Here is a 24,988-nt window from a genome sequence, read left to right as displayed (position 1 = left end):
AAGTCACTAGGAGCCTTTCCATTGACTTCAACAGGACCACACCTAATGACAGACAGACAGCACCACATAGTCCACTAAGAGCTGCCTGACCACCTGAAAGATGTCCCCATATCACCATGGTCCAGAGACCAGCGCACAAGAACCTCATGCCTGAGTTCACAAGTCCTGCTTTTCTTCCAGATTTGTGAGAGGAAAAAGCCCAGGCTAAAAAATCTTAGTGAAGATGGATGAGAGGAATGCTTCTCTCTAGTATGCTTTTTGTGGGAGAAATAACTTCAGCAAAATGTGGGTCTTATCTTACAGGCCCTCACATTGGTTTCAATAAGAGTTTTTCACAGAAAGGGCTGCAGGACTAAGGGGTTTGTCTTGTTGTTGCTGATCTGCCTTCAGATTTGTTTTCTTAAAATAAAACAAGATAGTGTTGCATTTCTGGCCAGCATTCACCTCCAAGTGACATCAATATTCACTTTTGAATGACATCAACATCCTATAGAGCATGCAAAATCTAGCAGCACAAACTGTGGTGCTTAGTGATTTTGTAGACTAATTCTACAATCTCCTTTAAACTAACATTGGCTTATGAGGTGACAGCCCTGGCAGGAAAAGCAGTGGCAGTATTACCAACAGTAGCAATTTCAAGTTCATTATGCAGAGCTTTCCCTCGAGGCCATTTTCTTTGTGGTTTTCTCATTCTCATTGCTTCTTGCTTGTTTAAACTGACTGAGAAAGCCATTGCTAGTTTCCTCCTAAACACATTTTCTAGTGTAAATATGACCAAAAGTTTTGAGGAAAAAAAATCCTTCTGAAAGAAATGTATCGGTTGTTAATTATATAGAGAATAATCCACCTGGCATTCAGCACGTAGAAATATAATCACATTGAGTAACCACTCAGCATGTGTTGTGAGAGGACGCAAAAAAGAATTCCACAATTTATCAGGAAATGAGCAGCAAGGAAAACTTGGAAAATATCCTTCATTTTCAATGTGGTTCCTTATCCATAATTAGGAAGGGGGTCAGTTCAATGCATTTAAAGTTACTACTGAAAAATTATTATTAGTATATAAAATTAGGTTTGTAAATATTAGCAGCTTTCGCACAATTTTTATAATGTAGAAAAATGTAGGTTGCATGTCAGTCAGTAAATTAGCTAACTATTTCTAATGGTATTAAATGCTCTTTATCTCACTTTATGATATATGGTATAGTTAGTCATTATGTAAAAACAGTGAAAGTTGTTCACTTTATACAAATTTTACTTCTGCTTATAGGTGAAAAGTGCATATTAATCAGACATTTTATAACCAGAGGTCTTCAAGGGAATGCTATGAGAAAGCACTTTATAAAATATAAAGTGACCAGCTTTGTCACTCAGCCCTCAGCCTTTGAATTACAATAATTTGTTATACTGTTGTATTTCACCAGCATGAAACAGAATCTTTTGAAGTACATTGTGGCTAAAAGCTTTCTTATTCTGATCTTTTGTACTTATCTGTGAGTACCTTCCCGTTCCCTATGGAATGTTTATATGGCCCCAGAGATGAGTTCTCTGCATAGCAAATTATGCTTCCAACACGGGAAATGCATCATCTGAGGCCAGAGTTCAGACTCATAAAAGACCATTTTTAGATATGGTTATGAGGATTTAGATTTAGGCTATTTCTAATGCAGTTATGAGAATCTCCTTTACATGACCATTGCATAAGGGAAGAGTGTAAGTCTTGATCTGAAATGTACACATCATAGGCTAGATGTTGAGATGCTAATGCCTGATCATGCAGAAGTGGGGAGGTGAACAATAAGTCCCTTGTGCAAAGAGTAGCCTTGGAGAGATTCTGCCTGTCTGAGGAATAATCTCTCTGCTACACCTCTTCCAGCAGTGTAGCTCTGCACTACTTCCCCTATTCAAGGCTCTGAGTTAAAAGGCACAGTCTAGCCCTCTGTATTGTTGTCAAAAAAGGCAGCATCCAGTGGTCTGTTATGCATGGAAACTCCTTGGATGAATAGAAAATGGATAAAACACTATGGAATCACTATGAGAATGCTCTTAGAATTGCTATATGGGGGCCCCAACAGGCTGCTCTCTTAAAATTGTCACTGGTACAGCTGCATGTTGCTGCGACAAGGAGCATATTCTGGAATGTCACATTACAAGAGGCAGAGTAGATAATCAATTCCCTCTACAAATAGAACTGGTGAGGAAGGGGAGCAGTGGCAGGGCTGGCTCTGGCTGTTTTGCCGCCCCAAGCAAAAAACAAAAACAAAAAAACCCAAAAAAATGTGCGGGGCGGCCGGAGCCAGGGTGCAAACTTTCGGTGCCACTTACTTGGTGGCTCGCAGCTGCCTCCCCCGGCTGCGCTAGCTAGCGGGACTCCCTGTGCTAGTGGGGATGAGGGGGAGGGAGCGGGGGGGAGAGAGAGAAGGGGGGTAGCCAAGGCTTTCTTCATCTGGGGCGCTTGCCAATCGGCCTCTCCCGCCGCACCGCCTGCCGGGAGGGCTCCACGCCGCTCCCGCCTGCAGGTGAATTGAAGGTCGGTGGGGAGAGAAGGACGTGGGCTGCCGGGCTTGCTGAAGACCTGGCACCGGCTGGGGCAGAAGGAGCGCGCAGCCCGCTCGCAGCAGGGTGCTCCCCTCCTCCGCGCCGCCACTCCCTACAGGGCGGCCGGAGCGGCAAACCAAAAAAAAAGAAAAAGAAAAAAAAGGGCGGCCGTGCCACCCTAGGATTGGACGGAATGCCGTCCCTTAGAATCTGCCACCCCAAGCACGAGCTTGCTCGGCTGGTGCCTGGAGCCGGCCCTGAGCAGTGGCATGCTGATCAGTGATCATTACTACTAAGTCAATGCAAATGGGACTCAGAGAAAGGCATGAATGCTGCAAGTCATTGCTACGCCAAGTTAACGTGGGGGGACGTTGGGAAACGTGGTGATTGAATGCAAAATTGGTGGGACGCAAAGATTTGTTTGTGCCTAATAAAGTGCATTGGTGACATTGTTTTAGACATGCTTAACTATGCAAACCTATCAGCCATGTAATATTAACAAGCTGCAGGCTAAAACACTGTTCCACAATTGGAAAGCTGAAGGGCTAATCTTCTCCTCCAGGTTCACAGATGTCTTATAAAGTTGTCCATGTTCAATCAAGTGTGAACACATCTCATCCTAAATGTAAAATATCAGTAACTACATTAGATTAGTAGCTTTGGCTTTTAAAAAAGTTTCTGATACTTGTAAAGTGATGTCAGTCAGTTTAGGCCTCACAATTTATCTTTCTTATGAGAAGGTAAATGCCATGCAGTATTGCTGGAGCATGCCTTTGGGTCTGATCCTCAGCCCACTGAAGTCAATGGCAAAACTCTCAGTAAGGGGACTGATGCAAGATCTCCCCCTTTACCTGTTGGGTCAGATCCTTGCCTCCATGCCAGCCCCTTTGAGCTGATTTGGCTGTGCAGAGAAGCCATAAGCTTTTGTATCATATGTGGCAGTAGTTTGTCTCCTTATGTCTCTTGTACTTGGTGTAAAAGACGTATTCATCATTAAGCATAATTCCTACATTTAGGATATTTTTCCCCCAATATCTATTTCCAACAGCTATGTTCCTTTATGTTTCCTTAAACCTTACTTGATCTACACATCTGTAATACCCTATTTATGATTAAATTTAAATAGTAAAATTCAACATATACTATCTTCCACAGTGCCTGAGCTGTCTTAACAGGTACTGGGCATACAAACAGTATGTCTTTGAAAGTCCTGGTCACAAATTAACTTGGGAGTTTGTATCTTGCATGCTGCTGCCCTGTTCTGTATGCTCTCAAGATTTGGTGGGAGATAGAGTCTGAATCTCGTGCCTCTCATCCTGTCCTCAATTCACACCAGCTTCTCCCCAGTCCAACTGAAATTGAACAGAAATCGTGGGGTGACAACTTTCTCTCTCCTCCTCAAAAGTACCTCCCCTCCCCATGAGTCCTGTCTTGTGTGATGCTTTGATAATGGTGGTAACTTCCTGCTTCAACAGTGCCATTGACACGCAGCATGCCAGAAACTAATTTCAGTAACTCTGCAGGATTTTGGACATTGCCTATCTTACGCTTATTCTAATGCTCCAATTTTCTCAAGAAGAGGAAAAACAAAGCACTTCTGGGATTCCTGAATACCACTGCCCCGCCATACTTTAAAATACATTATAGAAATTGAGACATGATCCTCCCCCTTTAATTTTTCCTCCCCTTCTACCTCCTATCCCCAAACATCTCCCCAGTGTCTAGAGATGTTGCTCCTATTCTGACCACTTTTCTAGTGGACATGTGTGTCTCTGACTAGTGCAGGGGTCGGCAACCTTTCAGAAGTGGTGTGCCAAGTCTTCATTTATTCACTCTAATTTAAGGTTTCACGTGCCAGTGATACATTTTAATGTTTTTAGAAGGTCTCTTTCTATAAGTCTATAATATATACCTAAATTATTGTTGTATGTAAAGTAAATAAGGATTTTAAAATGTTTAAGAAGCTTCATTTAAAATTAAATTAAAATGCAGAGCCCCCCGGACCGGTGGCCAGGACCCGGGCAGTGTGAGTGCCACTGAAAATCCGCTCATGTGCCGCCTTCGGCACACGTGCCATAGGTTGCCTACCCCTGGACTAGTGTGTTTAAGAGGGTGGGGCTGGTGTCACTAGTGATTTACCTGGGGACTGGTAAGTATCTGGTGTGACCTTTCCTGGATGGAACTGCTGCCTGAATCTACATATATTTTGCAGATTTTGGTCTAGATCATATAGTCCTTACTCAAGCCATTGAGACTGAAGGATCAGACTCTGTACCCTGTATCATTATTAACACATTATGCTCTAATATTGGAATTAAACAAATGATGCTGCCCACCTGACTGATGTTTGTCACTAGTGTTGCTTTGGCTTTTCATGACAGACAAATGTATCTGCAAAGCCTATATTTACACTTCCTCTTGGCTCCTGTCACTGTAAATTATTATTTGAGCCATGATTGCAAAGAAGCTTAAATAAAACTTATAATAAAAAAACAGTCACCATTTTGCAAAACATCTTCTTTATCTTCTGAACAGCGTAACTGCTTCCTTTGAAGCCACACATCTAGCATTGCTCTAATTATAAGGGCCTCTGTATAAAACTCTCTCCCTACACACGTATCTTAAGGCTACTGTCTAATTATCAACCCAATATATCTATCTTTTTCCTGTTGAAGTCACGATAAACCTCCCAATGAGTTCAATGGGAAGAGGATTGGCCCCTAAATCCTTTTGCAATTAGGGATGAAATAAACAGTTCAAATAAAATGTGGGGTTGAAACATGAACTCTAGAAATGAATGCTGTCCCAAGAACTCTAGAAACGAATGCTGTCCCAAGAACTAGCTAGAGTAATGCCAGCAAAGCATACTGATGAAGGACTAAGTATCAACTTATGGGGAAGGAGTCTAATGGTTCACAGAAATCAAACAGAAGAGATCCGACAAAAATGTGAGGTTTGCCCATGATCATTTGTAATTATCTTAAAGTATTTCCTTACGGTCCTCAAAATTCTAAGCAATTACTGCATAAGGACAAAATATAACTAGAGATGAATTAAAGACACACTAACATCCCTAATGGAGAAATACTTGATGGTATCATATGCTCAAAGATACTATATCTTGAGCACAAAAGCAGCAGTAAAATTATGAATAACCCAACACTGACATACAGATTACATTATTATTTCTAATGTATGCAGAAGACAGAAGAAAGAACCCAGAAGAGGGAATGGGATTGCAATCTTTATTGGATGTTTGGTACACATAGAAGGAGCCCAGGTGAAATCCTGGCCTCACAGAAGTCAAGAGCAGATCTCCCATTGACTTAAAGTGGGCCAGGATTTTAGAAGAGATGCTATAAGTATGTACCAATCAGCAGGGAGAGGACTAGAAAACAAAAAACTGGCAGCCCCTTATCTAGGCAGCCCAAAAATAACAGGTTCAGTGATAGTGATTAATAAGTATAGATACAACAGTGTAAGATCATCCTCCTGCAGTCCTTTTTTTCCTCCACACTCGAAGAGCTATAATTTCACCGTGTCCAATTATTTCTCCTTGAGAATGTTGTTATAATAAATGAGTATACTGAAGTGATGTTTATTAGAGATAAAATTTTAATGAAGGCTCAGAAATGGGAGCAATGAGTTATTTATAACATGCGCATTAGAGGTTTTAATGATTACTTTAACTACGTAATGGTAGTTAGCTAATCCATACAATAAGTCTTTTCATAGTACAGTACATACCAGTAGCATAAATACCTTTGGTATTTACTTTAATTTAGGAGTACATGAGAAAATAGCATGGCTCAACATTTTTTTTCACGGGACAAAGAAACCTAAAGGGTGTATCTACACTAGGCTTTTTTGCCAAATAAATATTCACACTATTACTACCACTGCTTCAGCTGTACTGGGTGGTAGGAATGGTGAGAAAGTTGGATTAGACAGGGCTCCAGATGGCTACTGGCGTTGTAAGCAACATGTTATCCAATCCAGTTTAGAGGTTTACATAATACAATGCTTAAAATGCTAGAGGTCCCAAGTACCTTCATTAGGGCGACTCACTGGTGGAACAGAACCAGTAATAGCAACAGTGGGAAATTTTAGCAAACATTTCTAGCATAGAAAAGGCCTCACAAAAAGAAAATCATGCACTTTACTGCCAAGACAGTGGAGTGTAAAACAGCTTTTTCTAGGTATGTGGACTTACAGTAAATATACTGTAAAGGCTACATACTAAGGTGAGCTGAGTAAGTCTTGTTACTTTTCTTCAATGTTTGTGTATTTCTCTGTCTACTTCATAAAACAATACAAGTGGTATTTACCTTTCAAAGAACATACATTCTCTATTTAGCTGTAAAATAATGGTAACTAGATGTGATTGGGTATATCAAATGTGTTGAGAAAAACTCAAGAGTTGAAAAGAGACAAGTATTTTAATGAACACCTGACTATATCTGTATTAGAATACTAGGGCTAGAAAAGTTGTGAAATGGATGGGCTTCAATGCAGACTTTATTGTGGCTTGAGTTATTCCTCTCTGTGAAGATAATAAACAGATATTTAGTTAAAATATGTAATTTCTATGTGTGTGTACACAGCATTTGGCCCAATCTCTCAAGCTTTGGACAGCCAGAGCTCTCATTGGAAAGAGGAGTTCCAGGTGTGCTGGGAATGCAGAGTTGTGCTGCTGGGTGTTTATACACGTTCAGTGATATTATGATTTTTTCAGCTGTTTAGGTATTCAGGAGTATTGTTACCATCTGCCTGCCACTTTGAATGGTATCAATCACAGAAGATTTACTTCTTTCTTGGTATTCCAGCCTTGTCACTCTTTTCCATCTGGGTGACTACACGGCTCTTTCATTGTCCTTGGTTTTCACTATTTCCAGAGGACAGATTCCATCAGGTTCTATAACTGTTTCTCAAGCTTTTTGCTGTATTTTCTGATGTGCATTCTGAATCTTCTCCTCCTCTTAAGTCATCTTGTGCATCACATTCTAATATTACAAACTCATGTCCTACATTCAAGAGATGAGACAACTTCCCTCACCCCCTCGAAGAATTACAAACACATTTAGGTAGAATTATAAACACATTTAGCAAATTGTGACCTAATTAGGCTGATGCACAGGGAATTGAGGAAGAGGGGGTGTGGAAGGGAAAGCCACCACAGGCCCACTTCTTTCCCTTCCCTATATGTGAGTGAGATGTAGCAGGGCAGGAAAGTGGACAGAGCCTCGACTCCCCGCTTCCTTCCCACACAATGCTCTAATAAACACAGCTGAACCAATGCATCAGAGGAAGTAATCTGTGCCAGATGGTGCAGAGTACTTCCCCCATCCCAGGAAACCAGCAATCAAATTGTGACTCTCAATCTGGTTCCTGGTTAGCTCCTAGAAGAGCAAAGCTACTAGCTGCCCCTTATATGGAGCTCAAGGAAAAGCCACAATTGCTCTTTTTTCCTAGGTTAGGGCTCAAACTCTGATGGACAAACAAAACCACCTTTAACCTTTAGGGCTGTTTGTGAAAAATTATTCCAATTACAAAACTGTCCAGATTCCTCCCTGCTCCATCTCTACTGACTACAGTGAAGCTACAGCAAGGATAAATGAGCCAAATGTTTCCATGATATAGCCATATAAGAGTGCTGTTTTCTGTCAGTGAAATGACACTTAATCTACATATTTATATTCAAAAATGTTGTTTTGAAAATTAGTTACAATATATACTCATTTTTCCTACTTCCTAAGACCTATCCTATGAATTTTGCAAACCATCAATTATTGGACCAACTTCTGTTGGTGAGAGACAGGTTTTTGAGTTTACACAGAGCTCTTCTTTAGGTCTTTGAGCTCTGTATAAACTCGAAAGCTTGTCCCTCTCACCAACAGAAGTTGATCCAATAAAACATACTGCCTCACCGACTTTGTCTTGCTAATATCCTGGGACCAACACAGCTACAACACTGCATACAATCATCAATAGCATTTTATTCCATTCTATTTAATTGTAATGGTTTCGCTTTCACATAAATACATTGTTGTTTTTCTCTTAGCTCCCAGATGATGATTTGAGGAGTTGGTTTCATCAGAGATAACACTCTTATTTAGAATGAGCAAGACTTCAATATCATCTAAACGATGGCACTGAAGATCAAAAATCTTTTATGGTTTTAATTTTTAAGTAATGTATACAAACAAAGAAATGGCTCTCTAATTGCACATAATTAAGTAATAAGGACAGAGTAATAAGCAAATACTCAAGTGTGTTTTCCTCAACTGGGACCTTTATTTCCATATATAGTTGTCTTGGATTGTAATAAGGATTTCTATTATACAGCTATAGCAACTATGTTCCACTTACTGATTCCAACATCATTCTTGAATAAAAAGAGACAGGCTACTAGTTGATTAAAGAAAATGTTCACAAAATTATTCAGAGTTTGAGTGACAATGAAATCATGAGTCAGATTCCTTTAGTGACTGCATGCCACCCACATGCCTAAAACCACCAAAATGGTGTTTGAGAATGTTATGTAGAGAAGGAAAAATAATCAGCAAACCACATTAATGGGCTGATATCAATTCTTGAAAAGCTGTGTATTATAATTTCGATCAAAGCTCCCAATTGCCTTATGAGAGAAGGTTTGCGTTCATTCTCCCTAACCCCATAAACAAAAAATATATATATATCCTTAGAAACTAATAAAGATCAACTACTGTAATTTATAATGGAGGAAGATGCCCAAAATAGAAGCAATTTAAAATTATACTATACATTGCTTATGACTACAAGTGAAAAAAAAATTGCAGCTATTTCTTAGTATAAACTGAATCTGCAGTCAGTGGAAAGTTTGCTTGAGTAAGGATTACAGGATTAGGCTCAATATGATCACAGTATTGCAGGTTTATGTTCCATATGACCATGAAATCATATGAAACAGCATGCACATGTGGGATCAGGACCTTTATTTTTAAATGTACTCTATTAGTGAGGGGAAGGATAGCTCAGTGTTAGAGCATTGGCCTGCTAAACCCCGGGTTGTGAGTTCAATCCTTAAGGGGGCCATTTAGGGATCTGGGGCAAAAATCTGTCTGGGGATTGGTCCTGCTTTGAGTAGGGGGTTGGACTAGATGACCTCCTGAGAATCCCTTCCAATCCTGATATTCTATGATACTTATGAGACAAGTAGATTAAAATAATCAAATCTCAGATATTTTATATAGTGATTTTCAATTGTAGATCTGAAAATACTTTTCAAAGGAAAATAAGTATTACAGTATCCCCATGTTACAGATGAGCCACAGAAAGATGAAGTGACCTTCTTAAAGTTACACAGCAGGTTAGTGATAGCCAAGAATAGAACTCTGTTCTCCTAACTCCCAATCTGATGCCTTACCCACTAGACCATGTCACATCTACATAACTGAATATTAAAGGCTGGGTTACAAAAAATGTTCACAAATATTATTCATTTTTAAAATAGGACGTCACACAGAACTGTTGGGTTTTGGAGAAGTGGCCTATCGGCCTCAGCTAGACTTTTATATGCATCCCCAAAATATATTATCCATTATTTGTATTAGTATTGTTTATGATGGAAGCATATGTGAAAACTGATGGTTTCCTCTGAGAATGCACCCTGTGAGATCAGTGTGTAAATTCCAAAATTTCAAACATATAGTTTTCAATGCAGAACAAAAATAGCAAAAGCTACTTATAATTCTATTTTGGCTGTCATTTATTACACATCATACGGCCATATAAATCCTCAATCCTGTATTATGTATAACGAATAACAGTTACTTAGCATGGTAAGTAGTTTTCACTTTCCATTTTAGATTAAAAACAATGTGCCATGTGATTTGGGAATTTATACACAGGATTAGTTGAACTCACAACATTCTCCCTTAACCATAAGTGCATCATTTAAGGACAAACAGGCATTCAGCTGTTGAAAGTGGAGACTCCTGACCCATCCCATGGAATGAAACACATGGCCCAGAGTTGGCTGGCGTTCCTAAACACTGCATGCAGTGAGCACAATGGGCATTATGAATTCCATTTTTGATATACATAAGTATCTTTTGTGGTGTTATGTTGGTTTGGATTCTCAGAAAATGGCAACAGGAGGAGAAAACAAACACCACTGAATGACTCCCAACGAAGAAAGATTAAGGTCCTGATTTGTATCCTGGATTTACAGGTTACAACTTCACTGGCCTCTTTGTTTTACCCAGGGGTAAGTGAGAGCAGAATGAGATTCTAAAACAGTGTATTTGCCCTGACATCTGTGCCAACAATCCAAAAGGTATAACCCTGTCTGGTCAATAAATAAGTACTGAATTACTTTAGATCTGGTGGGATGAACCTTACGATATCTTGAGAGTGGTAAACTAAAAATAATTTTTAAAAAAAGTTTGCAATGCAACTACTCTTTCACACAGAAACTGATGCAGTATAGATTTCCACTTTGTTTTACCATCATGTGCCAAAATGAAAAATGGAGACTTTCTTAAACTCCTTTTTCTCACAGGTAAAAACGGATAGCATGTTATACATACAATTTGTGGAAATTAGTTTCTTGTGAAGCATGAGGATGAAGGAAAAAAACTCACACAAAAGAAATTAAAGCTGAGATGGCTGGTTCAAATAGAATCTTGAAAGCACTTTGGGGAAAACCTCTGTGTGAAAATGGAAACAAGTTTTGCCCTTATAGAAGACTCTAAAGGTGGAAGTACTGTAGAGACATAAGGGCTTGGAGCTGAATAACTAGTCTGGATGAGACAATTGTTAATAGAAAAGGCAATTTCAGCAAATGAAATGTAGCAGTCATTCACTGATTTGTTTAAATATTAAATTCAGCATATGGAAATTAAATTCATATCCCATGGTTACATTTTGGATTTAAACAGGGTATAAAGATGCAGGGGCCCTTTGGGAATGATTTGATTAGCTGGTGAGGAAAGAGAGCTCTATTGGCTAGCTTTTCATGTCAAGTGTTAATAGCTGTCAAAAGTACCATCAAAGGAGTCACTTGTAAATCAGCTTTAGCTAATCAAAGATGTTTCAGAACTACTAGATAGATCACATATCAGGAAGGAAGATTTTGCTCATTATACACGTGTAAAAAACATTTCCATTTGATGTGAAAGTGGAGACACAGGGTTTATTTAGGAGCTGGGTATCCAACTATAATGTGAGATTGTATGACTATTTATTTGTGGAATAGCACTCAGAAGTGTTCAGATATTACAGTGATGGGTGCCAAGTATAAAATCAATCCCGACAGAACATTCGGACTGATCCAAACTTTCTTGGATGATACCTTTAAATGACTGACAGTCTGGAGGACTCTCAGTAATTAACATCTTGCCACACAAAAGATGATCTTTCCAGGACATCAGAAATTGGTGACTTATTGCCCTGCTAGAAGGAGCTGTGGGTGTGTACGCCTTCCTGCCCCAATTATCCAATTTCCTTGATTTCTTGTCAGGAGGGATCAAATGAAAGGAGTCTCTCTAGTCTCCTTGGGACTGTATAGGAATCACTAAGTGTATGTCTACTCAGCAACTAGACACCTGTGTCAGCTGACTCGGGCTTGCGGGGCTCAAGCTGCAGGGATGTTTCATTGCTGTGTAGACTTCCAGGCTTGGGCTGGCACCCAAGCTCTAGGACCCTGTGAGGTGGGAGGGTCCCAGAGCTTAAGCTCCAGCAAACGCTCGGAAGTCTACACAGCAATGACTTAGCCCTGCAGCCCAACTCAGCAGGTACAGGCCAGCTGTGCGTGTCTAGTTGCTGTGTAGACATACCCTTAGACATCTGCTTTGGAATCACCATAAAGCAGAAGAATATTTCACCAGTGGTAATACAAAGATCTATGGAGGAGGACATAGCTATAGTTATATATAGGTCACATGGGCCAAGTCTAATCCTGGAAAGGGTCCGAGGAAGCAGCTCCAACTGAAGCATATAGCACTTACATAGCAGAAAGGCTCAAAGGAGGTGATAACATGGTGAATATGAATCCTAACAGAAGGCCCCTATGTCTGCACCAAGAGAGGACATCAAATGCGACTTCTGTATTTTTCAAGGAATGAAAAAGATCAGCCTGTCTCAGTTCTGACCAACTTATTGAATATTAAGGTGGATTTCAGGATAAGCTTTAGGAAAAGCTATGAGTTCAGTACATGTGTCATGAAACCCAATGCTGTGGCCCCACTCAAATGTTAAGGGCTTTAGTGCCATACTCAAAGGCATTAAAGTATCTTAAAAGATCTCTGACATCAAGCATTCTTTTTCTTTTGCTTTGATTTTTCCCATGGTGCCAAAGCACCCAGAGAAACAAAAACAAATCCACTTGGTACCATGGATGAGCATGGAATGAATGACCATGCCAAAGTGGATGGAGGACTCAGTGTGAAGGTGCTCCGCTTTCTGATTGGGATGAGGAGTGAGCAATTAATGGAGAAAAATTTTCCTGTCCATGGCACAGTGAATTCACTGAGGGACATCTCCAGGAAATATTTTGTGGCAGAACTTGAATCCTTTAAGAAGCATCAAGAAGAAGAAGAAAAAAAAAAAGAAAACAAAAATTCTGACACCCCCCACCCTTAAATGTAACACAATCCAGCAACTCTGTTTAAAATGCACTACACTAAATTACACAGGACTAAACCTATAATAAAGTGACTAGTGAACTAAAAACTACACTTTAACAAGAACAATTTGAACACTCTTAAGCGGGTGACACAAGAGCAGTCCCCAGAGCAATAGCACAAGGAATCAATCATAGGTGTAAGAAGGAGAATGTATGAGACCTGCAGCAGTTTTGAAAGAGGCATCAACAGGATGAAAACAATTTTGACAGGATGCATATGACTCCCATATCCCTCCCCCACACACACACAGTATTGTGCCTCTGCACAGAAAATAGGAACTGAGGTGCACATATGGCTTTTTATAGAATCAGTCTTCGCAATGTACAGCACATATGCACAGGCCCACAATTTTCAACCAGTCTTAACTAAACGTAGTAGTCCCAGGTCTGATCAACTCAGACATTGGCAACCTGTAGGGGCAAATGTGTTGAGGAAAGAGCAGAGAGCTATGAAAGCTGTGATGATACTTAGGAGAGCCCTTCTTTCTCATTGTTCTCAATGTGGTCTCAGATCAGGTCTTGGTAAACCATAAGTGTATATTAACTTACCCACATGGGCAAGCGTACATATGTAATTTGACACAGAAAGAAAAGTGAAAAGTGAAGTTTTATAGTGTTTTTTTCACATCATAAGAACATAAGAATGGCCATATCGGGTCAGACCAATGGTCTGTATAAGCTGGTTATTCTGTCTTCTGACTGTGGCCAGTGCTAGATGCTTCAGACAGAATGAACAGAACAGGCAATCATCAACAGATCCAACCCCCGTCATCCACTCCAAGCTTCTGGCAGTCAGAGGCTAGAGACATCAAGAGCATGGAGTTGCATCCCTGACCATCTTGGCTAACAGCCATTGATGGACCTATCCTCCATGAACTGATCTAGTTCTTTTTTGAACCCTGTTATAGTTTTTGACTTCACAACATCCCCTGGCAAGGAATTCCACAGGTTGACTGTGCATTTTGTGTACTTGTTTTATTTTGTTTTAAATCTGCTGCTTATTAATGTCATTGAGTGACCCCAGGTTCTTGTATTATTTGAAGGAGTAAATAACACTTTCTTATTCACTTTCTCCACACCATTCATGATTTTATAGACGTCTATCATATCCCCCCCTTTGTCATCTCTTTTCCAATCTGAACAGTCCCAGTCTTTTTAATCTCTCTTTATATGGAAGCTGTTCTAGACCCTCAATCACTTTTGTTGCCCTTCTCTGTACCGTTTCCAATTCTAATATATCTTTTTTATATTGGGTGACCAGAGCTGCATGCAGTACTCAAAGTGTGGAATATCATGGATTTATATAGGGCATTATGATATTTTCTGTCTTATTATCTTATAGGTTCCAAACATTCTGTTAGCTTTTTTGATTGCTGCTGTATATTAAGCGGATATTTTCAGAGAACTATCCACAATGACTCCAAGATCTCTTTCTTGAGTGATAACAGCTAATTTTGTAAGTATACTTGGAATTGTTATTTTTCAATATGCATTACATATGATGCAGAAGTCCTTGCTCCAAAAGTGCAGTGAGAAGGGAGTTTCTGCATCTAGGTTAGCCCAAACAGTATCTGACTTTGACATTAGTTACTTCTTTAGGTTACACCAGTGAAAATGTTCATGCAGGCTACTGAAAAAACCAATACATTGTCTCTAAATTAAACTCATTTTTTCAATGATATTAAGAGGATTATGCTAAAATACAAATTACTAACTAATTGATTTACAGGGAAAATATGAACATGCTAGGAATCTGCCTAAACAAACAGAACTGTGAATGTTTTATGAATAAGTACTGTAATCATCTGCTTATTACTTGGATATAAAAACAAACAAAATTAGCATGAGTTAACTCTTAGTGTTTACACAATGTATTAATGAAAATGTGTCATCTCCTCCTAGTGTATATAAAGCAGTCAGTATACATTATAGTTCCTATCATCCATTGTTTTACACTGATTATTTGCTTAAATAATGATGTCAAGATAAATCATATGCACTAATATGTGTATCCACTAAAATCATTCTTTTGTTCAGTTAATCATTTTGACCTTTGCAAAATACTACTAAGGTCTACCAGAAAGAAATGGAGCAGAACAGATCATTTTGTAGCTTTTGAAAACACATGAGCAACTAGCTGAGAATTCTACAAATCATTTCCACTGGAAGCTAAAGGATTAGACTGACGTATATTTCTCAAACTACATCTGTCATAACAAGTCTAAAAAAGCAACCAGCCTGCTGAGCAAAATCTGGCACTTTGGGAAAAGGTTTAAATAGCACTGAACACAAAACTTATCATCTCTATGCTTCTTTTTTCATATTTTTAAATAGAATCAATCAAGACCATATTTCTTTTCACCTTTACATTTGACTTCAAGTTACAAAGAAGGTTTTAATAATTTCTCAGGATACAAGTGTCATTCTGGACATTTTTTTCTTCAACCAGCAAAAATAAGGAGAGTCTCAGCTACAGCTGCTACTTCATCCACAACTCACATTAAAGGTCAGAAGGAAAAGCCAAGCCTATGGATTCTACTGACAATCTATTGGATCTTCAGATCCATTGATCTTGACATCACATCACCGGAGCCATTTAAATTCTTCTACTGAGATCTCATAATTTCAACCTCTTCCACATTTTGCACTGCACTGTATTCTTAGTGTGTTCTAAAAAGATATGCTTTAATATCTCCCAGTGCAAACAGTATGCCTGTTTGCAGCTAGGTCTTCTTGTATAGGTCATGATTTTATATCTAAAGGGATAACTAAAAGTGGGAAACGTTTACAAATAATATTGCAATCTACATTGAATAGCATGGAGCCTGATCTCAATATGATACCTCACACATTTTGCTTTCTTATAGTATGTTCTGATAAGATGAAATTCATATCTCCCGGCAAGAAGACCACATAAAACAGTTATAATATAGGACTCTTGTTGGCAATGGAATTTTCCCTAACCTGCAAGCAGCTGTTAGACTTTACCCCAGGCCTTCCACAGCTGCTGCTCCATTCAATGGAAAGCAATAGCAGCTGCAGCCCCTCCCTCTACATAGGGCTTTCTAGTCACTGGATGTGTATAAGCATGGATGATGAATTGCTTATTATTGAATTGAATAGGTCTTTCGTGGAACTTCTCATTAGCAGCAACATGTTCTGTATAATATTAAAATATTATGTAAATCACAGTATATACTATGATAGTTTGTGTTGCATCCAATTCAAAACAAACATACATACACGTTACATGCTCCTCCATGAACTGGCTCTTCCCACTTATGCAGAGTCTGCAGGAATTAGGGAAGAGAAAAGTCACTGGGAAGCCCGCTCATTCCCCCACTTAGCATAGTTGCCCCCAAGTTTGATACACAGAGGCCTTCACTCACGCCTATTAAGAGAAGCTCCACCAGCGTAAAACATTATGGCCTAAGGCCCCTCCCTCAAAAAAGCAGCTGTCCTGCCCACCAAATCTGAGTCACAGTGGTTCCTCCCCAACACTCCTTAAAGTGCACTTCTCCCATTTCCGTCAGAAATGTTCTCCCATAAAAAGAAAGAACAATCTTCTCCCCAGAAATATCTTAAGCTTCCCTCTGTTGGCTTCCCACAGTGTTCCCAAAGTGGGTCAGAGAGCTTTTCTTGATGTCCTCCCATTCAGTCCAAGCCATTTTTCTTGATCAGCTTAAGTAGAAATAATGTGAATTTAAGGATGAAAAAATGTGCTTTTCAGAGCTGTTTGGAAAATGGGAGAGAAAACACTGTAAGAATTTGTGATCCCCCCCCTCCCCATTTTCATCAAAATATTGTTTTTGTCAAAAGTTTCCAGCCAGCTCCAGTGTTTAGCATGAATAGGAGTATCGTTTGGATTTTGTTTCCCGTTTATAACTTTTCAGGTAGGGGGATTATTTTTTTCCTACACGCCTCAAAACATGATAATATTTATTAAACAGTTTTTCCATATCATTTTTAAAAGGTTAATATCTTTATTTGTGGAAATATATCTTCCTGTTCATCCTACATTTTCAGCTATGCATGCAGAGATTTAGCCATGTGACATGTTTTTTAGATCTTCCCTGCATTTCATTTTTAAAGACAGACTAGTTCTCTTGCACACCAGTATGTGGAAGAACTACAGAGGCAGAAAGGAGAGCTTAGTACAGTAGCAAAGACCCAAATTCATCCCTAGGAAAACTCAATCAGTGGAGTTCCACCATGGTTGACTCTGGTCAACAGCTTATAAATAGTTTTGGATTTGGAAAGAACAAACAGCTTTACTTCTTCCACAGAAAAGAAACAAGCCAAATCAACAAAGTAAAATAAAAGAGCCTCATCCATAATATGCATGATGGGGCTGGACGTGTGCACTAAAATACATCCCATGAAAATCCAAGTTCAACAGGATTACCCAGGGTGAATCATAGTAGAATTTAGCCCGTGGCCTGCCCAATATTTTTTCTTTATTAATTTCATTTAGTGTTTGTTACAGATGCCAGCTTGACACCCCCAAAGGCTGAAGTCTTCTGTTCATCCAAGGAAGAGGTACAGCATAGGCAACTGCAGTGCAAGCTTCCATGCCTGACCTGCCAATGTATCTCAAACACTTTTCTAGAGGGGCCTCTGCTAGAGGGAGAGAGCAGTGGTGTAGTGGTAAACAAAGAAATGGGTAAACTAACCTACATTAAACTCCATAATCCCCAAACGAGAAGTGGGTAAACTCAATTTATCTGTGTTTAACCTCCACAACACTACCAATTCAATCAGCATCTTATTGTGCTGAGGCTGTCATTGACAAGGGTGCCAACTGATACCAATTGAGATGGTGTTTTTTTGTGATGTAGATATATAACTATTAGAAAATGGATGGAAACCACCAATTTATTTTACCTAGAACACCAAATGGCTGTTAGACATTAATAATTTTTGGTAACTACCATCTTGGGCTATAGTAAATCCTACTTCAACCCCGGGAGCCATCAAACTGCTGCAAAAGTTAGAGTTTAAAACAAAACACAACAAAACAGACATTTGGGTATTGAAAACAGCAAAAGAATAGTCCAGATGTACTAAACATTTTTCCTACAACTTAAAAAATGACAGAATTGGTTGTTTTAGTAACACTTGTTAAAATCAAAATGAATCCTGGACTAAAAACCTACACAACACATGTTACCACAGGGTGCAGTTTCAATCCCTAGAAAACAAGGACCAAATCCATCATAATTACACCCATCCAACCCCAATGACTTCAATATGACGGCAGAATTTGGCCCTAAGATTTTGTATTGGAGGATCTGACACAATCAGAAACATCATGGTAATACAGTGGCATGATTAAATTAGATTTTAGAGATTACTGACAGAACCTGCTTGCTGAGAAAGCAATTTATTCTCAAATGTGTTTTAAAGATAACTTGCTGAAGGGGAATACATTTGTAAAATAAATAATTTCAATCTCCAGAGCTCTTTTTCTTGTCTGTCAAGCTCCTTCTGGTCTTTAGTGTGCCCCACCGTTCCAAATGGTTAAATACTCCCCTGGCTGATCCTCTGACTCTTTCCTCCACAATATGATCAGGGATTATTAAATGATGCCAATGTCCCTGTCATCTGACATTACAACTTGTACATTCATCAATTTAAAGGCAGATGTTTTTATGTTTCCATTTCCATGTTTCTAAAGGAAGAAAACCACTGAAATTAATCTTACATAAACCTTATTTATAGAAGCCCACACCAAAGTAACAAGTGCACAGGTTTATTTTCCACCTACTCAGTGCACTAAAGGGAGCATTGTCTAGTCCAGTTTGTATATCAACTTACTTTCAGAAAATAAATGCACATAAATATAGCTTTTAATGACTAGTAACTGAAATATTGGCTTGTGGACATTAGCTGTATAGGCTCTGGGAATATAGATCGCTGATCGGTGACTAACCCACATGCTTTGGAAAAAATAGATAAGCCCATACACTTTTTTTTTTTTTTTTTTAAGGGATCGATTTTTGGTTTTAAAAGGAAAGGGGCAGGTTAAGACATCCATGATAAAAATGAACTTCGGAGGACTCCCCTGCAGACATTAGGAAATGGCCCCAGGCGTTTGGGGGAGGCGTTTGGGGGGCTTTGTTGCCCCTGATTTCCATTGCCATTGCTGGGGTAACTTGCAGCCCAAACACATTGGTATCTGGGAAAGCAGCAGGCTCCTTCCTAGAAGGGACTGAAAGGGAAAGACCCCCGCACCCTCTCCCCAAGAAATCGGCTCTTTCCTGCTCCCAGCCACGGCAAATGGTGGCTGCAGATCCATACTAACCAAGGAAATACCCCGTTATTCTGATCCTCAGCAAAGCCCTCGCCCTGCACCAAAGCCCGCAGCTGCCTCTCGGCGGGGTCCCTGGGCTCGGGGATGCCTTGCCAACAAGTTCATTCACTCGCGGGCGCTGGATGGGCAGCGCAGCCCGGGGCCGGAGCGCCGCCTGACTGGAGAAGGGGAGGGAGGGGAGAAGCGGCTCTTGCTTACCACCAGCACCGGGACCCCTGCGGCCAGCGCGTAGAGGAGCGCCGGGGGCACGGCGCTGCTGCCCTCCGGACCCGGGTAGGGCTTGCGGTAGGAGCCCTCGTAGCAGAAGAAGCCCTGCACGTTGACCGTGAAGGTGTCCGTGTACTCGAAGTAATAAGCCAGCATCACGGTCCCTGCCATGATCACCATCTGGAAGTAAAGCATGCTGATGAGCGCAGAGGGCACTGCCAGGCACTCCGGCTCCGGCGGCCGCGGCAGCCCCCCTCCCCGGCTGCGCGCTCCGCCCGCTCCCCGGCGGCATCCACCGGGGGAGGAGGCGGCTAGTCCCAGCCAGCAGCGGCGGCGGCGCCCGGGCGCAGGCTGGAGCACATGGGCAGCGCGGGAGGCTGGTTAGTTCCGGGCAGCGGCTCGGCCCATGGGCTAGCGCCGGGCAGCTGCAGCAGCACGGCCCGGGCACAAGCCCGTGCCCATGGGCTGCTCCTGGCAGGCGGCTCCGCCCGAGCACAGGCTCGTGCACTGGGGGAGCAGGCGGCGGCTAGACCCGGGCAGCAGCGCCAGCTCCGTCCGGGCACGTGCAGGGGGAGGCGGGTCCCCTCCCGGGAGCAGCCCCTGGCCGCCGGAGCGGGGAGCCCGGCTGAGAAGCGGATCCGAGGGTTCCCCGCCAGTGGCGCTGGGGCCGCAGCCTTCGAGCCAAGCCCGCCCCCGGGCAGGTGCCTGACGCCTCTGCCCAGCGCCAGCCTCCCGCGGGAGGGAGGGGGCGGGAATCCCACAGTCACTCCGAGCCCGCCAGCTCAGTCCGCACGAGCCCGGCTCCGGGCAGGCAACGCAGTCGCCGCTCCTAGGCTGCCAAATCCTTTCCTCCCTCGGGGTTTTGTTTCTTTGTCCAAACAGCTGGAGCAATAATTGCCCGTGCTGAGCAGCCTTGTGCACAGCCCCTGCCGCCGCCTCCTCCGCTCTAGCTGCTTGCTAGACTTGGCGTTGTGTAGCTCTCCTCCAAGCCAGCGATGCCAGCCCGTTAGAAACACACACACACTCTGTCAGACTCCTCTTGCTCATCATCTGCTTTAACCTCGCTTTCCAAAATGCTGCACGGGGATTCCAGAGAGTTTAGCAAAGGGCGGGCCCCCCAAAACCCTGCCCCAAACTTTGCCTTATTGCAGTTTGTTTGCAAGACAAGCACACTGATGCTGTCTCTTTAGTGCCAACGCTGTGGGTGCAGCTCGCGATCAGTGGGCAGCTCCCTAGAGGACCCTCGAGACAGTCCCACCTGAAGCACTCCAGTGGGCAATGAGAGAGAGGGAGAGCAGGAGAATGGATCGAAAGCTCCCCAGAGCCTATTTCACCACCAGGCTTATCGAATTTTAATTTAGTTAACAAGGTTGGACTATAAGAGGCTGATCCCAAAACCACTGAAGTCAGCAGCCGTCTTTCCGTTGTCTTTAGTGAGCCTCTGATCAGACCCTAAGCACACACTTCCTATGCTCTGCTTCTTATGTGAAAACAACTTCATTCCTAGGACAAATATTTAGTGAGATGGGCATTAAGAATGTTTAAATTTCTAATAAATTCTCAGAAACTACAATATACTTTTCAATAGTACTATAATAATGCTATCCTACAGCAGTACAATGGTTAAATGCTTTTACTGTGTTCTTTAAATGCTTTATATGTATATTTTCTTCATATGAGCTGCTCCAGCACATGAATAGGATCTTACCTGAAAGAGGACAATGTATATTTAACTTGATAAAATAAAACAAATACTCCATTCTTTGAGGAAATCACACTTCCAATATAAATGGAAAAATGAGTCTTCTAATTTAAAAAGGCAAGCCTTTTAAAGATTAAACAAAAAATGGTAAATTCTTTTACAGATGTACCAATATAGTCTTCAAAAAGTTATGCTCTGAGATCAGAACTCCAAAAAATAAATACAGATAAGTAACTTTAAGGTTATGCCCTAAAAGGACAAAAGCCAGAGACTGTAGTCAAAAAAGCTCAAACATTCTTTTACAAGGCCACAATGTTAATCTTAAATTCATTTTAAAACTTTACTTGGCTTTGTTACTGCAATCAATCAGTCTGATCTCAGCTGTGAACCAGATTTTCTTTCTCTATTCATGCAGTATATGAGTGTTTTCCTACTGGCTGTACTTGAGTCTTGAAAAATTGGTTTACTTCTGGGGTTCAGGAGCATTAACTTGGTATTATCCTGGTCTTGCAAGATGATGTTAGTCTACATGCACTCATTTCTAACTACTGCCTGAAAGAATATGTTCTTTATAGCTGTGGAGCAAACTAAGTCTATTTTTGTTCATTTTGAACTTATTCTCCAAAAGAGGCCTTAAAGGAATTCATTTGTATTTATCAGATTTCATTAGTTTGTTAGAGAAACTGTTAATATGCAGTGAGACATCTAGTGGTGAACTCTGCTCTGCCCAAATAGTTTTATTTTCCTTAGTGTAGCTGCCAACAGTCACTGAAAGTGACCTACCTAAGTGTGTCAAAATAGCTCAATGTGCATTGTTAGTTAGCTAAATATATACATAACTATTGTTATAGGGCCTGATCCAATGCCCTTTGAACTCAGTGGAAAGACTCCCACTGACTGATAAGCATTGGTTCAGGCCCATAGCTTCCACTGTATTTCACTGGGAGTGCCATAGGAAAAGTGGCAACATTTGATGTTTAATGTTGTAGTGCCATATAACAAGGATTTGGGGCTTTTACTAATGTAAAATGTTCCTTGTTAGGGGTACTAATGTTAAAGTAACATTGAATATTTAGGGAATGTGTATTGGAGCAGGACAAAATCACCAAGAGAATGTTATCTTTTTAATTTCTAGTTAATGCAACATCTGTGAGCATCCTACATTCTGGAATTTGTGTGGCAAATTCTCCTCCTGGATGTGCAAACAGAACTGCCATTGCACATACTCATTAAAGGGCAGGAAATGGTCTTTTTCTTATGCTGATAAAATGAGCCTGTTTGAAGCTGATACAGAGGGTCATCAGTAGCAAAAGAGTGATGCATGTTTGTGGAAAAACAAGCAGGCTACAGCTGCTGTGTCTTCATTGTTGATATGAGTGATAAATGTATTATCTGCTGTTTTTAAGTTCAACATAGAGCCCGTAAAGAAATTATTGAAAGCTTACAATTAAGAAACTTTACTCTTGTTTTTCTGTTGCTCTATAATGCTGTCAAAACTTAGCTGGGCACTCTAAAGTATGTGACTTCCAGACGCATTTAAATATATTGTACACCAAACTGGAATATATGGGATTCAGCATATTAAATCCTATACATTTTTCATTTGAGTTCAGTTGTCTCAATCTAGTCCCCAGTACATCACAAAAAACACCATTACACAATTAGCACCCTGTTGGTTATCTCAGCAGAAGACCCAAGGTCCGAATGGAAATGGAAAATGAGCTACTCACTCCAACCAAGCAAACCTGAATTTTAATGGAAATCTTATCAAGTGGATAAGTAATTTACTAATAGGTTTACAGAGCTAGAGTCTGATCCTGTACCCCTAAAGTCAAATTGGAGTTTACCATCGTCACTATGATAGCTCTTCCAGGGGGGTTGTGATTCCAAAAAGTGGAGACATTATATAGAAAAATCTAGACATTTTGTTTTTCATTGAGAATTGTGCATGATCTGAGCAAACTTTATTATTAATTAGTTGAATCAATAGCAGTAGAAAATTGTACATGTTTAAATGGAATAGTCACAGCCACAATTGCTTGTGGTTCTTAGTATCAGAATCCTGATGCAGGATCTGACCCAATACAGAATAATATTTTGCAAAAAATGTAACAAGGCTTGTGCAACTGCTGCCCTTACTATAGATATTCTGAGGATCCATAGAGGATTTGGTTCTGTAGGACTATCAATCCTGCATCTTTGATGAGCCAAAATCAATTTTAAATGGATGCATATTTTAAATTACAAGAGGATAAGCAAGCCTCCAGAACCAAGGGGTAATTCCCCCTGCCCCTTTTTATTCAAAATTTTAAAATAGCCACTGTTTAAAACATTTTTATGCAAAAAAGTATAAAACATAAAATAACTTTTAAGCTGAGATTTTGAAAGCAAAGTTTCAGACTTGAATGAATATTTATGGCTGTTATAAAATTCTGAAAACATGATTTATAATATCAATGGTGACAAACAACCAGTACAAACATAATCAAAAACCCCACAGCAAGACTACAGAATTATAGATATTCATGCCTGTTGGGTGTGTTCTCCTGTTAAATCAGAAGTATCTTAAAAATGAAAAATAAATTTCTGATTCAAATTACTCAGATTACTTATTTTAAGGTCAAAATGCTTGCTTCTTGCCAATCAACAAGCTGGAAAAGAATACCACTCCAGCAGCCGCAGCAACCACCACTGAGTTCTGGAGGAGTACTGAAGTCCACTATCAATATACAGGGACATTCTTGTGGCTTAATAAGTACTCAACTGCCATTGGAAATCGTACTGGAGTTGAGGACTGATGTTTGTCATCCTAGGACTACAAGGTATCGCAGAATTGGCCCCCCACAATTCCAATTTTTCAAAAGAAATCAACATGCCACTTAAAAAAAAGTAACTTGTAAAATGTATTTGCATACCGTGAAATGGTTGCTTGAACAGTACAAAATATTTGGTATATTGTGAAACAAGGAGCAAAGTCCAAATATCTTTGACTGTGTTTGACTAACAAAATCCAGTGTTGTACTTAAAAGACACAAATATATAGTAACTCTCCTTTTTTTTTTTAAATGTAATTGAAGAAAGTGTTGTAGAATCTTAGCACAATAAGATCTTCCATTAATCTGTCTCTTCCTCTCATTAGGCCCTTTAGGAGTTGTTATAAAATAAGGTGCGGGATCACCTTAGTCAACATAGAAGAAGTTGTAGTATTGTCAATGAGATTGCCTGCATGAGCAAGGATTACTCACATGAGTAAAAGTGGCAGGTTAAGGCCCAGTGATTTAATCTAATATCTGAAATTTAACCCAAAGTTCCATAAGAGTGTTTGCTATGGTTTACCTCTAAAACTATGAATGTTTCAATGTAGTAGGAAACTGTTTGATATGGCAATAAAGTTTACAAAAATGCTTGGAGATTCCTTTTGGAATACAGGATCAGGCTCTGCAAGAATCCAATAATGCCAAATGTTTGGGTTTTCGTATTTATAAACACGCTCCCCATTTGTGCATACATACTGTAGGAACACAAACATCTTGTACAGAATTAGCTTTATTCTGTGAATACA

At 40.3% G+C, this 24,988-nt stretch overlaps 1 protein-coding gene across 2 annotated transcripts in view; it reads right to left on the bottom strand.

Annotated features, from left to right (window-relative positions):
* Positions 1-20,075, bottom strand: part of LOC113407427 (phospholipid phosphatase-related protein type 5-like) — a 54,583-nt gene extending 34,508 nt beyond the window's left edge. For both annotated transcript variants that reach the window (XM_026655936.1, XM_026655935.1), the window contains exon 1: positions 19,716-20,075. In XM_026655936.1, coding sequence (XP_026511721.1) covers positions 19,716-19,919 — 204 coding nt within the window. In that variant the 5' untranslated portion in view covers positions 19,920-20,075. The remainder of the gene's footprint in view (positions 1-19,715) is intronic.
* Positions 20,076-24,988: the final 4,913 nt, after the last annotated feature.

The sequence above is a fragment of the Terrapene carolina genome, unplaced genomic scaffold, assembly GCF_002925995.2.
Source record: "Terrapene carolina triunguis isolate 2854851 unplaced genomic scaffold, T_m_triunguis-2.0 Scaffold211, whole genome shotgun sequence".
In the NCBI taxonomy this organism is placed as follows: Eukaryota; Metazoa; Chordata; order Testudines; family Emydidae; genus Terrapene; species Terrapene triunguis.
The sequence above is the reverse complement of the archived record's forward strand: the minus strand, read 5'-3'. Positions and strand labels throughout refer to the sequence as shown.